A 19223-nucleotide genomic window follows, 5' to 3' on the forward strand; every position below is an offset into this window, starting at 1 on the left:
CGTCAGAAGATGTGGATCCGTCAGCAGATTAAAGGGGGCTTCCCTGGCGGTCCAGTGGTTAAGACTCCGGGCTCCCAATGCAGGGGGAAAGGTTCGATCCCTGGTGGAGGAAACTAACGTCTCACATGTTGCGTGGTGTGGCCAAAAAATAAATAAATAAATGAGATGATACGAGAAGATTTAAGTACCCGAACCATTTGACTTAGCATTTATACCTATGGACCGTCACTCAGCACGTTATTAGACAAGCATTCGAAGATGGAGCTACAAAGATGGTAAATGAAGCAATATTAATAGTATCAAAAAGATGAAACAACGTAAATGTCCAACAATAGGGAATTGGTAGAAACATTAATACTTTAAAATATCGGAGGGACTTCCCTGGTGGTCCAGTGGTTAGGATTCTGCGCTCCCACTGCAGGGGCCCTGGGGTCAATCCCTGTTTGGGGAACTAAGATCCTGTAAGCCGTGCAGTGTGGCCAAGAAGAAAAAATTAATAAAATATTGGAATAATGCCAAAAAGCCATTAAAAAGGATGTGTTCAGAAGGATACGGACAAACTGGAACCCTTGTGCACTGTTGGTGGGAACGTAAAATAGTGCCCCTGCTGTGGAAAACGGTATCGTGGCCCCTCAGAAAATTAAACCAAGAATTACCATACAACCCAGCAATTCCACTTCTGGGTATGTGCCCCAAAGAATTGAAAACAGGGTCTCAAGGAGATATTGTACCCCCAAGTCCATAGCAGCATTATTCACAATAGCTAAAACGTTGAAACAATCCAAGTGCCCATGAACGGATGAATGGAGCAGCAGAAAGGAATCTGATTCAGCCTTAGAAAGGAAGGGGATTCCGACACCTGCTACAACATGGATGAACCCTGAGGACGTTATGCTGAGTGAAATAAGCCCGACCCAAGAGACATACGCCGCATGATTCCACTTATATGAGGTCCCGAGAGTCGTCAAATCCATAGAGACAGAAAGTAGAATGGTGGGGGCCAGGGGCTGGGGGAGGGGAAGAATAGGGCGGTTAGTGTTTAATGGGGACAGAGTTTCAGTTTCACAAGATGAAACGGTTCTGTGGACACGTGGTGGGGATGGCTGCACGACAATGTGAACGCACTTAACACCACTGAACTGTACACTTAAAAATGGTTAAGGTGGTAAGTGTTATGTGTATGTTACCACAAAAAAGAAATGAAAAATACCTAGTTTCTGGTGAAACTCTTCATCAAAACTGAGTTTTTGGTGAAACTTAGCAAGGAACTGTTAAACATTGTTGGTGGGAGGGCAAATGGTTAAAAATTTTCAGGAGGGCAACTTGTTCATAAAGGCAAATAATATATATTCTTTAAAAATGATCCTATACCTTTTTTAGTGCATAGCTGTGCTTTATTGGGGGGAAAGTAAATAATCCTTACAAGGTCACATTTATTTTTATCTTAATAATACATGAACGCGGTCAACAGAGAAAAGTCAAGATGCAGTGCTTATAAAGCAAACAGCATTCCTCTGCTCCATTTCTGCCCGTCCCAGTGAACCTGCTTTCTAGGTATAACCATTTTAACCATTTTAGCTCTTTCTCGGAGGATTTATGTCCATCGTTCATACCCTTTTACTAAGGGATCCCCTGGTGAGAAGCTACCCTAGAAATATTATCAGGTGTGGGTACAAAGACGTAGGTGCGGGGCGTCCGTCCCATTGGTATTCATATTGACAAGAAAAGTGGGAACGACATTTGTTAGGACTGTTTAAATAAATGATGGTCAAAATGTGCCATAAGAGGTGAAGCAGTCAGATCTATTTAAACGACATGGCAAGAAACAACTATCAATTATATACATTACAGAATGAAATGCGGTTAGGGATTATCTCTGGACAGTGGCTGACATTAAACACGAATTTTCCTTGTGTACTCGTCTTAATTTCAAAATTCTCTTTAATAAATATACATTTGCTTATAATCAGAAACAAAGGAAAAAAAAAAAGACATGTTCAATCTACTAAGTTGCCAGACACCCTGTAAAAATTCTTACCTGGATTTGTTGTCTCTGTCAGGGCTCTCACTTGGGCATGGAGACGTGCAACTCAGACTAGCTTAAGCAAAAAAAGGAAAGAGAAGAAAAGAAAGGAAAAGAAAAAGAAGGACTTGACTGGTTCCTGTAGCTGTGCCCCCGGGTGCGGACGACCCCCCAGGCTCGGGCCGTCCCTGCGGTCCCCCTCTCCTCACTCTGCAGGCAGGTGGGCTGCACCCCAGCCTCCCCACCTGTGACGGGCCAGGCCCTCGCACGTCCCCCAGATGATCCACAGTGGGAGGCAGGAGGGCCCCAGCAGGGGAGGAAGGAGGCCTGGAAGAAGTCAGAATGTAAACAGGATGTGGGAATAAAGGTGATTCCTATTTTCTTTACGCTCTCCTGTGTTTTTTACGATGAGCACGTATTCCTTTTCCACGATTAGTAACCTCTTTACGAGCAGGTAGCGTGGACCAAACCCTGCTGCATGTGCTCCCAGCCCCCAGGAGGTGGGAACTCCTGCCACCTTCCCTCTAGAGGCAGGATGAGGTGGGGGAGAGGCCGAGCCACTTCCCTCCCGCCAAAATCAAGGCCCCAGACCCCAGATAGCTCCCCCTTCCCCTCACCTGGTCTGTGGTACGTCGCCTGGGAGGGACTCTGTTCTAGACACAGGCCTCCAGGCAACTGGGCTCCCCACTGCAGCCAGCATGCGGCATACAGCTCCATCAGCGCAGATGCAAACCACACCTTGGAACGCGCTGGGTGGGGCAGATGACCCTTGGGGAGAGCGACGCGGGACCAGGCCCTGGCGGTGGCTTTCCGGGTGTCACAGCGTCGGGACCAAGTCCCTGCTGTTTGGTTACAGTCTCTGAGGCCCGGCCCCTGGATCCCACATGGCAGGTGGCAAGGGCTCCCCAGCAAGCCAAGGGACAGTGACCTTGACCTCAGCCCACCGCGGAGGCAGGGCAGCCAGCGGGGTCGCAGGACACAGGAGGCTTCTCGGCTCTTCCCTCCACCAGCTCTCACCTTGCCAAAGGCCGCTCTGGCCCCAGAAGGCCCTGCCGAGGCCCGTGCACCCCGGGCGCCCCCTCGCCCCGACGCCAGGGCCCCTCCAGCACGTCTGGCTCCGGGATCCCAGCCCCGGAGACTCACAGGCCACGGCCACAGAAACCCGTCCAACACCGCAGGGGTAGGGAGAGCGGCCCCCGACAGCCAAGCCCTGACCTCAGGGTCCTGGCAACACCCTCCTTCAGAGGATGGACAGGAGCGCTGCGGAGACGCCCGAGGGCGGGTGGGGGGAATCTCGATGAGAGGCACGGGGCGGTGAACACGAAGGGAAAGGGGCCAAGATCTTCCAACCGACGCCCACCCACGGGAGGAGCGCGGGAGGAGCCTCGGGCGAGGAGCAGGGCCTTCGGCGCAGACGCCGCAGGGCTGGCACCCAGGCCTCTCCCCTCCTCCCCGCGGGGACACGCGGAGTCCCCGCCACAAGGCGTCTGCAGCTGGGGCTTTCTGGGCGTCACGAGTCCTCAAGAGGCCTTTGCCTCAATCCAGCTTTAGTGAAAAGACAACTCAGGTATGAAAGTAGAGAAATGGACAGACTCATCAGGCGCGTTTCAGGGTGTGTCACGCGCGGTTATTGCAGTTCACGGGCAGGATGCAGCCCAGGGCACGGGCTCCGTGGCGCTGGCCGGCTGTGCAGCAAGCGCTCGCCATCTGGAGGGCAGCCCCTCCTTCTCGCTGGGGCTGGCGTTGATGCAGCCCGCAAGACCGGCACAAGGCCTGTCAGGCGCCTTTCTGATGCAAGTCGCTGACTTGCCTTAAGTGGACGTGAAAACGTGGCGCGGGGTGCTGACTTCAAGGCAGGGAAACCCTTAAATTCGCTCCCGTGTGCTTCACGTCCTGCGGGCTGCTTGGTTCACACAGAGACGGCGTCGCCCATGCGTCCTGCACTCACGCTGCGTACCTCACCCCACGCTCACCACCCAGCTCAGCAGCGCGGGGTGCGCGCCTCCTTCCTTCCGGAACGACCGTATGGATTCCACCGGCCGCAGGTTCACTGAAGGCCCCCACGGTGTGGACCGGAGACGACTCGCAACGAGACACACTCGGCCCCAGAGAAGGACGGGGTTAACTCCCGCCCAGCCCCCAGTTTGCAGAGGAAACGTGGTCACACACTCTGGGTCTATACTGAAAAACCATGGATGTTAGTGGACAACCTCGGCATAAACCCCTCGGGAACAGACGGGGTTCGCGGCAGGATAATCCACTGGTCCAAGGAGACTTGGAAAAAGTTCCTAAATTTAATGCTACCACAGAAAGTCTCCAAACCACTCCTCCATGTTCAAAAGAAAATCACCTTTCCCTGTGATCGTGGCGAATGATGTGACAGCTCTAAGGATCAGAACACGGGGACGTCCCTGGTGATCCAGCGGTTAAGATGACACCTTCCAATGCAGGGGACGCAGGTGTGATCCCTGGTCAGGGAACTAGATCCCATACGCCACGCGGGAACTGAGCCTGCGTGCTGCAACTACGGAGCCACAACTAGAGAGAAGCCTGTGTGCCCCAACGAAAGATCCCGCGTGCCGCAGCTAAGACCCAATGCAGCCAAAAAAAGAAAAAAAAAAAAAAAAAAAGAATCAGAACACGTAAGGCAGAAATTGAAATGATGTGCACTGTTTTATGGTTGTTCTACAAGATGCTGATTTCTGAGTCTAGTGTGAAATGCTTTGCCGTGGACAGACGATCTCCTTTCGAGTGTTGTAAGCCATTTCTTCTTCTTGCATCAGAACAGTTTTCACAGCAATGACAAACATCACTGTGAGGATTCTTCTTGCTGGGCTCAAACTGTACCTTACGGCTGGCTTTCAAACTATGTAAATTATCTTATATAAGAGGCACTGAAAAAAGAAAGCTGAACAAAGAAAGTTTTACCTTGGTGAAATATTCCTTTTAACACATCACATTATAATGTGATAATAATAGTAACAGAACGTGTGTCACCCTTACCCCTCGAGTGAAGAGTCTGTGGAAGAAGCCTCTCTTCTGTCTGGGAGCTGGCTGATATGTCTTCTCTTCTGGATCTAATGCCACATTTCCCCTTTCGTTGATGTCCTTGGAACATTCAGACTCGGTCATCTGCACCCACAGAAGGGCAGGACAGAGCAGTGGTGGAGGCCCCGCGCGGCCGGTCGGCACCGCCCACCCGGCCCCCAGCCCAGTGCTCGGCGGCCACTCTGGCCCCCGTCCTCGGCTCCTACTTCCCCTGCTTCCTGACCTCCTCTTGGGGGAGGTCACGTGGCCGCCAACATGGCCCCCAAAGCAGTGAACTCCCGTCCAGCCAGCCCCGCTCAGGGAGCAGGGCTCAGGGCGGCAGAAGCCCAGCAGACCCGAGAGGGCCACCTCTGTCCACCCCCCGTGAAGGGACCAGGGGCAGCTGCCACATATAATTTTACCTCCGAACATGCACACGTGCGTGCACACACAAATGGATGTGTATGTAAAATAGCTAAAAAGATATCTTAAAGAGGAAACTGTTCATTCTACACACATAAGGTTCTTCTTGGTCGTTGTAACCAGCTAGGCGGGCCGTGCTGCAACGGGCAGTACCTTGCTCTGCCAGGGGATGGAGACACAGCCCGTGACGAACTGGCTGTGGAAGGTGCAGTCGGTGCTGTCCAGGCGGATGCCCTTCACCGTGGAGAATTGCTCGATGTCCAGGACGTCCCTGCAGTAAACCACCTGCGGCTGTCACAGAGCACAGAGAGGCGCGGCTGAGACGGCCGCCGCTGCGTTTGTTTCCCTCAGCGGCGCTCAGGACGCCCGGGAAGCCGCCGCACGCACACCTGCACCCTCCTTTCCTCGCCATCCCTCCCGGCGTGGAGTATGTCCAATCCTTGCTCTAGGAACCCCCAGAGCCACAAGCCCCGCGGCCCGTCTGCTCCAGCTCCCCACTCTCTCGCCCACAAGCCTCCTGAGGCCCCCTCTTCTCCTTCCTGCACGGAAACGGGCCACAGCAGAGGCTGCAGGTGGAGAAGGGCGGACGGGGTGCCCCTGCTGGGACACGGCAGAGGAAGCCTCCAGCCCTCGGCCTCCCTCGCGCACGTGCCGTCCACCTGCTTGGCCCCCGTCTGCGCTGGGCAGGCCCCCAGGCCCCCAGCCCCACCGGGCACTGGCATCCTCGGGCGCAGAGTCAGGCCAGCAGGCAGGGCGTGTGGAGCCCGGGCCGCCACCTCTGGAGCAGGGAAGCCAGGGCTCAGGGATGCGTGCTCTGAGCGCCCGAGCTTGTGCACGACAAGGAAGGAGCGTGCCGATCCCGGGCCCCTGGTCAGAACTTCTGAGAGCAGTGGGGAGGTGGGAGCCGCCGGTGGGGGGCCGGCCCTCAGGAGACGGTGCAGGGGACGCCCGAGCCCAGGCCAGAACCCCATCCTGCGCCCTTGCCAGGCTGCCTGACGCCCTCCGACGCTGCTGATAGCGGGCCCCCGGGCCGTCTGGTTAAATGCAGAAGAACCCCCGGAGCAGCCCCGGCGCCTCTGCCCCTCACTCCCCAGCCGGCGCCCTCCTCAGGGAAGGCTGCGGCCCGCGGCACGCAGGGCCTGGTGGAAAGAAGGCTCTGAGCAGCCCTGGCTGGGTTTTCCTCGTCTTGGAGCTGGTCCTCCCCATGACTCTAGTACCTGGAGCAGCTGGGAGGGCGCTGCGAGGACGAGCTCAAAGGGAGAAGCTGCTGCCACAACACATTCCACGTAAACATAATGAATCCTGACTTGTACAACTAAAACCATTTTAACCGCACGTCTCAGCCCCATCATATCCTGCGGAATGATCGAATCTCCACGTTTCCATCACAGGCCTGCAGCAGCTCAAGGCCAAAGAGGGGGCTGCTCCGGCCCAGCTCCGACGTGCACGGGGCCTGCTGGGCCCTGGGGACGTGGCCTCGTGTGGCCCTGCCACGCGCTCACCAGGAGGCTCGAGCGGCCACTCCAGGGCCCTCAGTGTGCAGCCAGGACCTTGCGAGACCCGGCGTGGGGAAGCGCATTCCGGGCGGGGGAAGGGGCCGCGGGAACGTGGGGACCCTGGCGGGGTGCCCCGGGGAGGGTGGCGGGTGCTGCTGAGGTTTCTGAGCAGGGCAGTGACCTGGGTGGGCTCCACCAGCCCGGGCGGCAACGGGCCGGGAGGGCCTGTGAGGACGGGCCAGGGGGCACTGGGGGCGGGACGGGTGGTCCTGAATCTACCTGGAAAACATCCGTTTTCTCAGACACCCCAACACCCCGCTGCTCTCTGGCAACATACTTACGTCAGGACGGAAAGGGGGGTCTGACACGTGGGCCTCCAGCCTCTTGAAGTTAATGTCCCTGAACACAGGGTGTCCCTTGACTTCAGCCACTCCTTCGCCCCTGCAGCCCAGGTGCTGCCTGGGATCCTTGGTGAGTAGCTGTGGACGAGTGAAAATGGAGTCAATGGAAGCTCCAAGGATAAAAGAGAAAACCCAGAAAAGCTCCATAACAAAAATGGCCAAAGAATTCGGGGTGGCAAAGAGCACCTCCATTGAAACAAAATCGCTCAAATTTCAAAGTATCAACCAAACCCCGTTACTTCAGATTTTACTGATTTAGAATACGTAATGCCTCAAAAAGGAGTTGAAACTGAAGTTTTGCCTTTGAGCTATCAATAAATAAAGAGGTGGCTGAGAGGACTTCCCTGGTGGCGCAGTGGTTGAGAGTCCGCCTGCCGATGCAGGGGACACGGGTTCGTGCCCCGGTCCGGGAAGATCCCACATGCCGCGGAGCAGCTAGGCCCGTGAGCCATGGCCGCTGAGCCTGCGCGTGAGAGGCCCGCGTACCGCAAAAAAAAAAAAAAAAAAAAAAAAAAAAAAAAAAAGAGGTGGCTAAGTAAATCCTTAAGAAAAGGTTACCCACGTAAAAATTAGGGGATTTTTTTCAAGAAATAGAAGCTCTTGGGAACTTCGCAGACACCACTTTCATGCCAAGTTATGTTGATTATTAGAAACTATTTTAATCTATTAATTAAACACATCACTAAGGACCTCAGATGAGGCAAAAATTTAGCAAACCTAGCTCTAAAAGTTGTATATTCTTAAAATTAACAGAAAGTGTTTCTTTCAAAAGTATTCCTCACTTATACATTTAAACGGGCAGACCTCGGAGATACCGCGGGTTCGAGTCTAGACCATCAGAGTTAAGTGATTATTGCAGTAAAGCAAGTCACACGAATTTTTTGGTTTCCCAGTGCATATAAAAGTTACGTTTACACTCTACTGTAGTCTGTTAAGTATGCAATAGCATTATGTCTAAAAAAATTATACCTAATTAAAGAATAAAGCTGCTAGGAAAATAGTGGCAATAGACTTGCTCAACACAGGGCTGTCACAAACCTTCAATCTGTCAAAAACACACTATTTGTGAAGCACAATAAAAATGAGGTATGCCCCTTATTGCCAAAAGTTCAGATAGGCCTTCTTCCACAATTAGCAGTCAAAGAGGTCTGCCTCTGCTCAGAGCGACATAGGAGAGGTCTGGGCCTCCAAAACCTAGCCTAGGCCAGGGGCTGGGAAGCTGCAGCCCAGGGCTGTACCGCACCAGTGCCTGCTTCTGTAAATAAGGCTCTGTGGGAGCAGAGCTGGCTGTTAGCTCAGGGGTCTGTGGCTGTTTGCGCTGCAATGGTGAGCTGAACAATGCGAGAGAGACCTGCAAAGCCCTAGTGACACCACCTGGTGCCTCACAGGAATGCTGGCTGACCCGTGGCCTCGACTCCCAGCCAGCACCCACGTGTGGCTCCCGGCTTGTGTGCGACGCCCCTGGGCCGGGCCCCGCCCGCTCGGCCATGCCGCACACACACTGAGGCCGTCTGGTCTCTCGGCCAGGCTGACTCCTACCGGACACCACCGATGGGAATACACCTGTGTAGTTGGCTCAGTGCCGGGCTTTCCCGCGGGACTCAAGCTTCTGCAGGCAGCTGCCGTGGGAACTCCAGCACGGAGCCAGGGCGGGGCTCAGTGAGACAGGCTTCCTTAATTAAGACCAGACCTGAACATTGTGTCAGGCCAGATGCAGTGACCGCACCGCAGGGACTCCAGGCCTCTGTCAAGCCTGCTGCCAACTCACGCGGTCCAGGGGCCTGACCGGGCAGCGCCGGGCAGCGGAAAGCACCTTGTGCCCGTGCTGCCTGCTGCCACTGACTACGGGACACCATGGAAATCAACTTTTAATTTTTCCACCGTGCAGCTCTGAGAATATCCTAGAAAGCCACCGTGGGGTTGAAATGAAAACAGAGAGCTCTGAAAATGACCCAGCGGTACCCGACGCCCGGTGTCACGGCAGGGGCCCGGCAGGGACGGGCAGAGGCGGGCCGTCCCCTTCGCGTGCAGTCAGCGCTGGGCCACATCCCGGACCCCGCAGGTGCCCACGCTCCCCACTCTGTGCCCTGTTCACATCGACCTTGCACCTGAGGTGGCCCCTCCTCCAGGCCCTGTCTGTTGGAATTTCACAGACTCTCTAAGAACTAGCTGTTGCTCTGCTCAGCAGTTACCGAGGATTCACGTGGGACTAAACACTTCACGCGCACGCTTTCATTTTATCCTGCTGGCAATTCTATAAGGTAGACGTTATCCCCCGTCTGCATCTTCTAGATGAGAAACCCGAGACCCGGAGGGGTGAGCGCGTGGTGGTGGGAGGCTGGGCCTCGACCCCGGGCCCTGAGTCACAGGCTGGGCTTCACACAGACACTACCATCTTTCCCACGAACAGCACCCCTTCATCCTGAAAACCCTGCAGCCTTCGCTTCTATCTTGTACCCGTCAAGCTCTGCTTTTGACCCTAGTTTCTTTCGTGTTACTTTAGGCTTGCCATTCAACGGTGTGCTCCCGAGGGGCCGGCCCCACTTCTCACATCTGTATGCTCCTGCAGCCCCATCGGACCGTCGCGTGCCAGCAGACACTGGGTCAACATTTACCAGCTGAACAGCAACAGCAGGGTGGCCAGGAGGTGGTTACGGAGGAGCTGACTGAACGTCAGCTCCAGGCAGGGTGAGCAGCCCGAGAAAGGCCACCAGCACACGTCCCTTCACATGTGGACACAAGAGGAGACGGACCCCTAGGTACTTCATCCCCAGCCAGCGTCAACTCCCGCAAGACACACCGGCTGACCCCAGCACCCACTGGGGGACCACGCCCCGCGCTCTGTGGCCGCAGTCCAGTGGCCTGGTCCTCCGTCCCCCATCCTGCCACTCCCCCGCCACCCCGTCAGCCCTCCCCCCGCAGCGCGCGCCCCCGTGTGTCTAACTCCGGCAAGGAGCCCGCCTCCACCTGCCCCGTGTCCGCACTCTCCTCTGTGACCCGCTCACACCCACAGTCGCTCCTCCAACCGCCCCTCTGCACCCACCCAGCCCCGCGGCCTCTCTCCTGCTTCTTCAGACCCGCTTAAGCAAGCCCGACTCCCCGCCTGCTGCGAGCTTCGCGCGTCCTGCCTGCACACAACCAGACACCGACCTCCCTGGACGCCCACGCGGCCCTTGGCGCGCCGGAAGCCCCTCACTTCTCCGCACACCTCCAGCGGCTCCCTCCCACCCTGGCGCGCCACAGGAGGACGGGACAAGCTGCCCGGCCCGCACCGAGTCCCCGCCTCCGCGCCGGGGCTTTGCTGCAGCCCCTCCCCGCTCCGTGCACGGCTCACAAATCCTGCGGGCGCGGCCTTGCCGTCCACCCGGAGTCCGACGGCTTCTTACTCGCTCTGCCACCACCCAGGGCTCAGACTCCCACCTGAATCTCCACAAAACCCGGGCCAGCCCCCCTCCTTCTGTCCCGTGCGTCTCTTCCCGGGAGTCCCAGCGGATCAGCCACCGGCCTCCTGCCCCGGTGCGGCCCCTCCTCCCCACCCCGCCCCGCGGCCAGCCCCTCCCACCTCCCTGCCGAAGATGCCCGTCTCCCAGGCCGCCTACCCCCAGTGGGTGAGAGCACCGGGCTTGGGGGCAGAAGGGCTGGGATTACTGCCTGTTTTACTCAGTGCCGGGGAAGGTCCCATGGGGGACGCTCAATACATTCTCGCTGGCTGCAGATGAAGTTTAAAATGTGCTCAGAAAATCCTGAGTATTGGCTTAAGAGAAGTTAAGCGACAAGGAGAGCTTCTCTCATCCCCTTACATCCAGGATGGCCTGGGACTGACAGTGCCAGGCGCATGGCAGGCCATCGGGGCAGGGTGTCGATAGGACCACAGTCCCTGGCGACCAGTTAAAGGGAGTTCTGAGGAACGTGGGCAGAGAGAAGAACCTCACCGCTGCAAAGCACCCCGAAGATTCTGTTTCATGTTTAGCGTCCTGTGAAGTTGGCCAGCTGTGCTCTAAACAGTGACCCGACACCACCCTTCCCTCTCAGCTGCACCTTTGGGGAAAGCAAACGATGAACTCTGTTCTGCGTGATCAGAACCCCCGAGGAAGGCCCTGTCCCTGGCACCGCGGAGCACCAGGTGGCCCCTCCTGAGCCTGAACGGCGGTCGGTCGGTCGGAAGCCTAGCCCCACTCCCGCCCTCCCCGAGCACGACTTCTCGGAGAAGTCCTCGGAGGACTTCTCGGAGTACCGCTCTGCCTCCTCCTTCACTCTCCGCTCCACCTCCGCCCTATCGAACTTCTCTCGGAATTTTCTGAACTGAGACTGTCCCTGAATCATTTCGTATATCAGACAGCCAAGTCCCCACCAGTCAGGACTGAATGTATACCTTTCATGACTGAGAACTTCGGGAGCTACATAACAAACACAGGAAATGTAAATTAAATCAAATTAAATGCCCTCATACTTAATTCCAAACAACACACTGTAAATTTAATGTGTTACCACGTGGATGACCCTCGCCAACATGTTAAGCCAAAGAAGGCAGACACAAAAGGCCACAGAGCGCGAGTCCACCCGTACGAAACAGTCGGAAGAGACAAGTCCACGGAGACAGGAAGCAGATGAGGGGCTGCAGGGCTGGGGGCGGGACGTGAGGAGTGGGGAGTGACTGCTGACGGGCGCGGGCCTTCTCTGAGGTGACGAGAAAGTTCTGGAATCAGACAGTGGTGATAGCTGCACACCTCTGTGAACACACCCAAACCCACTGACCTACACACTTCGGGTTGGTGGGTTTTATGGCACATGAACTGCATCTCAGTAAAGCTGTTATCACAAACCATTCCTGCTGCTCGTGGAGTAACTACCGTGGGGAAACCCTGCCTCCAAACAGGCAGAGCCAGGCCCCTGGGCGCCCCTTTTCCCTCAGGGTAAGACCCCAGCAGCAGGTGACAGCAGCCACAGTGGAATGGGCGGAGGGTAAGTGCGGGACTCAGCAGAGGCCCTCAGGGTCCCTCATGTCAGAGGCCCCCCTGCGTCAGGCTGGGTCACTGCCCTGGAGCTGTGCGCATAACTCTGACAACCTTGTGGGGGTGTGCGGGGCCAGTGAGCACAGCGGAGAGGCCCGCTGCCCTGTCCCTACTCTGGCCCGTCAGCAGAGAGGAGCGCAGGCCGGGGGGCCAGGTATGCTCCCCAGCAGCGGGCCAGGGCGGACCCCAGGTCCCTTCCCGTGTTCAGTTCTCTGTGTCCTGAGGGCAGGGGCGCGAGCACCCCGGGGTGGTACATTACGTACCCATGTAGCTGAGCGTTCCGACTCTTCCTTGGATGGTGTCCCCTTCCGGGATCTCCACGGCTAAACCAAGATCTGAAATCCGGATGTGTCCTGCATGTGGCCAAATACACGAGACAAACCACAGGGGGTGAGCTGACACTTTACCAATAAAGAATGGGAGAAAATCTAAAAGACACGGATGGACATTATAGCAATTCATACTTGGAAACACTTAGATATAAAATTACTTTTAGGGAGTTCCCTGGCAGTCCAGTGGTTAGGACTCCATGCTCTCACTGTCAAGGGCACGGGTTCAATCATAAATAAATAAATAAAAATAAAAAATACAAAAAATGAAATTACATTTAACTTTTGCATTCAGTTCCACTACCCGCAGGAAATTAGATTTATGCCTGGATATTGATCAGGAAGCCCTTTAACCATAGACAACTACAGGATAAAACAGGAGCATTAAGTTTGCTATTTTATTTCCACATAACTACCAGACACATAAATAAAACTATAATGGAGGGCTTCCCTGGTGGCCCAGTGGTTAAGAGTCCACCTGCCAATGCAGCGGACACAGGTTTGAGCCCTGGTCCGGGAAGATCCCACATGCTGTGGAGCAACTAAGCCCGTGCACCACAACTACTGAGCCTGCGCTCTAGAGCCCACGAGCCACAACTACTGAGCCCGCATGCCACAACTACTGAAGTCCGTGTGCCTAGAGCCTGTGCACAACTACTGAAGCCACCGCAATGAGAAGCCCGCGCACTGCAACTAAGAGTAACCCCCCCTCACCGCAACTAGAGAAAGCCCGTGCGCAGCAATGAAGACCCAACACAGCCAAAAATAAATTAATTAATTAATTAAAAAAAAACTATAATGGATACTATATCAACTATGAAACAGCAAATAAACACTCCCTGTCGGAATACCAAGAGGCTTATACACAGGGACAACAACAGACAAATAATACGGAGTTTTTCTCTAAAGAACAAATGGTAATAGGGTCAAGGAAATAATAAAAAACTATGTTATGGGGCTTCCCCGGTGGTGCAGTGGTTGAGAGTCTGCCTGCCGATGCAGGGGACACGGGTTCGTGTCTGTGAGTCTGTTTCTGTTTTGTAGATAGGTTCATTTGTGCCAGATTTTTTTTTTAATTAATTAATTTTTTTTTGTGGTATGCGGGCCTCTCACTGTTGTAGCCTCTCCCGTTGCGGAGCACAGGCTCCGAACGCGCAGGCTCAACGGCCATGGCTCACGGGTCCAGCCGCTCCGCGGCATGTGGGATCTTCCCGGACCGGGGCACGAACCCATGTCTCCTGCATCGGCAGGCGGACTGTCAACCACTGCGCCACCAGGGAAGCCCGAGTTGAGAGTTTTTAACTCTTTCCTCCCGAACTCAAAGGTTCAGAAATGTTCCTGGTTTCCACTGAGGTAGCAGATGGAGCATAGGTCTGCCAACCTTCTTACCCAGCTTCCTACTGAAAGGAACAAAGACAAAATCACAACAAAAAGAATGAAACGTGATCTGGAAAAAGAATACAGGGCACCCTCAAGAGTGAGAAATTTGAGGATTACCTGGAAGAGAGAAAGCCTATGGGGCTGGATTGTTAAAGGAACCACCAGCTGAATCTGCAGAGATAAGCAGGTTGCCCGGGTGTCTGGGTCCCAGAAGCCCCTCCCAGGCCTGGACACAATTGCCGACCAAGGGACTTCTTCAGGCTGAAGCCACTTGGCAGAAAGTTGGGACCCCAGGGGGGAGGCAGAGCACAACTGAAGAACTACACACTCTACTGGCAAAGCGGAGCCATGCTGTCTGTGGCCACTGGAACGCAGGCCCTGTCTGGACGGCACCCCGCTGACGCACCCGCCTTCCAGAACGCCATTCAAGAGAGGGGTACAACCACAGAGGAAGCCAGGCTGCCACCGCACAAAGAAACACAGCCCTTAACATAAACCTGAATAAATAATCGCATTCTCTAGATACAGGGGGAAAGCAGCAGGTAAAAACTAAAACCAAAACCAACTAACCAAATAAACAAACAAAAAAAGCCAGCAGAAAAACTGACCCAGGAGAAAAGGTAATTCAGGCAACAGAAAACTTACCTTTTAAAACCCTAATTAGTATCCTCTAGACTAGAGACTGAAGGGACTGCTAGAACATAAAGCATGAAAGAAGCAGTCACAGAACAAGAGTGTGGGCTTAGAAATTAAATACAAATATGATTAATGACAAAACACTGTGGGATGGGCTAGATAGTGCTTTGCATGTGCATAAAAGCATGGACGTTTATCTGGATAATAAGGAAATCTCCTAAAATGAATGGCAGGGACTTCCCTGGTGGCGCCGTGGTTAAGAATCCGCCTGCCAATGCAGGGGACACGGGTTCGAGCCCTGGTCCAGGAAGATCCTACATGCTGAGGAGCAGCTAAGCCCGTGCGCCACAACTACTGAGCATGCACTCTAGAGCCCGCGAGCCACAACTCCTGAGCCCACGTGCCACAACTACTGAAGCCCGCATGCCTAGAGCCCATGCTCTGCAACAAGAGAAACTACTGCAATGAGAAGCCCGCAAACCACAATGAAGAGCAGCCCCCGCTCGCCACAACTAGAGAAAGCCCGCACACAGCAACAAAGACCCAACGCAGCCAAAAATAAATAAATTTTTTAAAATAAATAAATTAAATTAAAATTTAAAAAGACTGATCAGATTTTCAAAAAGCCTTGGTGCCAGACTAAGGAGTTACTCTCTCTCCTAGAAGGAACAGATAAAAATAATAACTACACGTAATATTTTTCACCTCTTACTGCGTGCCACTATGATTTAAGTCCTTTCTGTGTATTATTTCGTTTGAACTTCACAATAATACAAGTTGGGCATTGTGAGGACAGCAGAGACCTTATGGGACCTGCTCACTTCTGAGGGCCGTCTGGATCTGGGGCCGTGGAGGAGACGGGGGCAGTGAGGCTGGGACAGGGGGACGGGGCAGGGGACCAGCCAGCGGACGAGCAGCTGCTGCCAGAGGGAGGTGGTGAGAATCGGACGGAGAGGCCAGCTTCCGGTGACAAGTGCATCTCAGAAGGCGACTCACTCCAATTCTGAGTCCCCTCGTGGTGAGGAGACGGCAGCAGGAGGGAGTCTACATTCTCAAAATGGTCATTTTGGTTATGTGTATTTTACCACAATTTGAAAAACATTTGTACGTGAATCACTGTAGTCACTTTACTCACAACAGACCAAAAACGAAAACAACTCAATGTCTATGAAATGATGAATGGATAAATAAAGTGTGATATGTCTATACAATGGAATATTATTTGCCAACAAAAAGGAATTAAGTTCTGATTCATGCTACAGCATGCGTGAACTTTGAAAAGATTACGTTAAGTGAAAAGAAGCCAGTCACAAGAGATCACATAGTATATGTTTCCCATTTATATGAAATGTCCAGAATAGGCAAGTCCACAGAGACAGAAGTAAATTAGTGGTTGCCTGTAGCTAGAGGTGGGGGAGGGAACGGGGAGTGGCTACCAACGGGTATGGGGTTTCTTTTGGGTGATGAGAATGCTGTAAATTGAAAAACTGATTGTGATAATGGTCACACAACTCTGAGAATGTATTAAAAACTATTGAATTGTACACTTTCAATAGGTGAATTGTATGGCATGTTAATTATATCTCAATAAAACTGCTATTTTTAAAACATAATGAGGAAAAAAATGTAATGACATTAAAATGGCTGGATAGGTCTTTGGGGAAAAAATACTCCCACTTTATACTATCTGAAATTAATTTTGATAGATAAAATATTTAAACTTTCTTAAAAAGGAACTATAACAGTACTAAAGAAAAGATAGATTTTTAAAAAAATTATCTTAGGGAGTAAAGGTGTCCTCCCTAAGTACAACATAAAGCTCAGAGACTAAGAAGAAAAACATTGATATAGTTGTCTATATAAAAAATTAAAACTGCCATATTGAAAAATACTGCAAGCCAAGAGGCAAAAAGCATAAATACAAAATGTATTCACAATGAATATAAAAGGACAACACCTTTCATACATAAAGAACTTTCAAAAATGAATTAGAAAAAAGCAAATTGAAAAAACCCAATGAAAATGCTCAACCCCATCCATAGTTAAAACAAGAGACCATTTTGCAAATTACAGTTTAGTAAAGGTTAAAAACATTGATAACGACCAGTGTTAGCCAGGTCATAGGCAAGGGTAAAGCGATACAACCTTTTTGAAGGGTAATTTGGGAACATCAAAATTTTGAATGCACATACCCTTTGAACTGGAAATCATGTCTCTAAAAAAATACAATTATAATTGCCCTTAGACATGACTCTACTTGTGACTTCTTGTGCTCATGTCAGGACCTGTAGCTAACTCTCTCCTTCTTTACATTGCAGAGTATCCCATGACCCCGCCATACCTTATTTTTTATCTGACTATTCCTTTCCTGAAGTTCTCACCAGTTAATTCCTGTCCATACGCACAGAGAACTGTCTGGAAGGAGACCGAGAAACGGTTACCAGTGTTCACTTCTAGAGAGGATGATTGCTGCATTTCTCTTCTGTTCTACCTAGAACAATGGGTATATATCACTCTTTTTTTTGGCCGTGCTCCACAGTATGTGGGATCTTAGTTCCCCAACCAGGAATCGAACCTGCAGCCCCTACATTGGAAGCGCGGAGTCTTAACCACTGGACCACCGGGGAAGTCCCAGTTTTTAAAAAAGGTTTTTAATGAAAAAGTCAATAGCCATACTTTATAACTGCACATTAGAAAATCTACAGGGTTTTTTCCTGGGAAGAATCGTGACGATATATGGAGAATCTATTAAATAGCATTTGAAGCAAATAAGGGACTAAGGAAAGACCAACATCTAACAAACGAAACAGCACAACGCCAGCCATGACCTCCGGACTCGAGCAGGTGCGGCTTCCTTACTCACCAATCGAACGTCGAAGCTTGCTGCACTGGGTGCCGGGGGGCAGCTTCAGCATCTCCCTCCAATTTTTACTACGACCGATTTTTTTGCCATATCCTCCTAAATTTGAAAAAAGCAAGGCATTTTTGTAACAATCAGAAACATCCATTTTTTAAAAAATTATTTATTCATTTTTGGCTGCCTTGGGTCTTCGTTGCTGCGCACGGGCTTTCTCTAGTTGTGGCGAGCGGGGGCTACTCTTTGCTGCGGTGCACAGGCTTCTTATTGCGGTGACTTCTCTTGTTGTGGGGCACGGGCTCTAGGCGGGTGGGCTACGGCACGTGAGCTCAGTAGTTGTGGCTCACGGGCTCTAGAGCTCAGGCTCAATAGCTGTGGCACACGGGCTCAGTTGCTCCGCGGCATGTGGGATCTTCTGGACCAGGACACGAACCAGTGTCCCCTGCATTGGCAGGCGGATTCCTAACCACTGCGCCACCAAGAAAGTCCCAGAAACCTCCATTTCTGACAACTTCTTCCATTCATGTATTCTGTTGGAGTAGCTTGGGTACCTACGATGAGGGATCTGGAAGGCACCCTGATGAAGTGTGAAAATCCCACCGAGGCAATCAGTCACTGGCTCTGTCCTTTAGAAATCAGGTGACCTGGACCTTCGTAAGCAGCTCTGCTAAGCCTATATCCAAGTTTGTAAACCGGACCTAATATCATAAAGGGCTGCTTATAAATATCCGTTCAACAATTATTTACGAAGCACCCACTATATACCAAACACCTTCAAAGTGCAGGAAATACAGTGGGAAAAAAAGACCATTCTAGTGAGGGAGAGAGATTAAAAATCACTTAATGACAAGTGATAAGAAAAAAATTAGCCAATCATATCGTGATAAACGGTGTGAAACAAAATCAAGCAAGGCACAGGCACAGGCTGCTCTTTGGGCCGAGGTAGGACCAGGAGAGACCCCTCTGGAGGGTCACGCTTAGGCAGAGACCTGGGGTGTGAGTCTCGGGAAGGTCTGGGAGAAGATGACTGTCCCTAGCGAGACAAGAATGGTGGGAAAAGCAATTACATGATATTTTAGAAAGAGGTTTTTAAACAACTGACCTTTAAAAAAAGTTTAACTCCGAGAAATTAGAACCTTCGATTTTAAGCATTCTGAGGAACTGAAGTTTTACTGAATTTTATCCAAGAGAAAACATACAGTTTTCTTGTTTTGGTTTGGTTTGGTTTGGTTTTGTGATTATTTTTTTAATTAATTTTTATTGGAGTATAGTTGCTTTACAATGTTGTGTTAGTTTCTACTGCACAGAAAAGTGAATCAGCTATTTGTATACATGAATCCCCTCTTTTTTGGATTTCCTTCCTGAACCCTACTCAGAGCACTGAGGAGAGTTCCTTGTGCTATACAGTAGGTTCTCATTGGTTATCTAAAAACATCACAGTTTGGGCCGGTGACTAAAGCCTCCAGGACTATTGGGAGGAACAGGGAAATCAGGAGGAAGGTCCTGTTTCTCGGGGAAGTGACACGCTCCCAGTTTGGAGAGGAAGACACCAGAAGACGGGGGGCTGTTTTAGGCTCAGGAGGGAAGGCCTGGCTGCAGACAGAGATTTGACAGTGGCTGCCTAGTGGGTGCAGGTGGG

The 19223-nt window shown here is 52.2% G+C and overlaps 1 protein-coding gene across 1 annotated transcript in view; it reads right to left on the minus strand.

Moving 5' to 3' along the window:
* Window positions 1–1917: 1917 nt before the first annotated feature.
* GRK4 (G protein-coupled receptor kinase 4) overlaps window positions 1918–19223 on the minus strand; it is a 42195-nt gene continuing 24889 nt past the window's right edge. The window contains exons 3-6 of the mRNA XM_049708919.1: window positions 7311–7448; window positions 5627–5744; window positions 5027–5155; window positions 1918–2095 (exon numbers count right to left, since the gene is read on the minus strand). Coding sequence (XP_049564876.1) covers window positions 2066–2095; window positions 5027–5155; window positions 5627–5744; window positions 7311–7448 — 415 coding nt within the window. The 3' untranslated portion in view covers window positions 1918–2065. The remainder of the gene's footprint in view (window positions 2096–5026; window positions 5156–5626; window positions 5745–7310; window positions 7449–19223) is intronic.

Source organism: Orcinus orca, chromosome 4, assembly GCF_937001465.1.
Source record: "Orcinus orca chromosome 4, mOrcOrc1.1, whole genome shotgun sequence".
In the NCBI taxonomy this organism is placed as follows: domain Eukaryota; kingdom Metazoa; phylum Chordata; class Mammalia; order Artiodactyla; family Delphinidae; genus Orcinus; species Orcinus orca.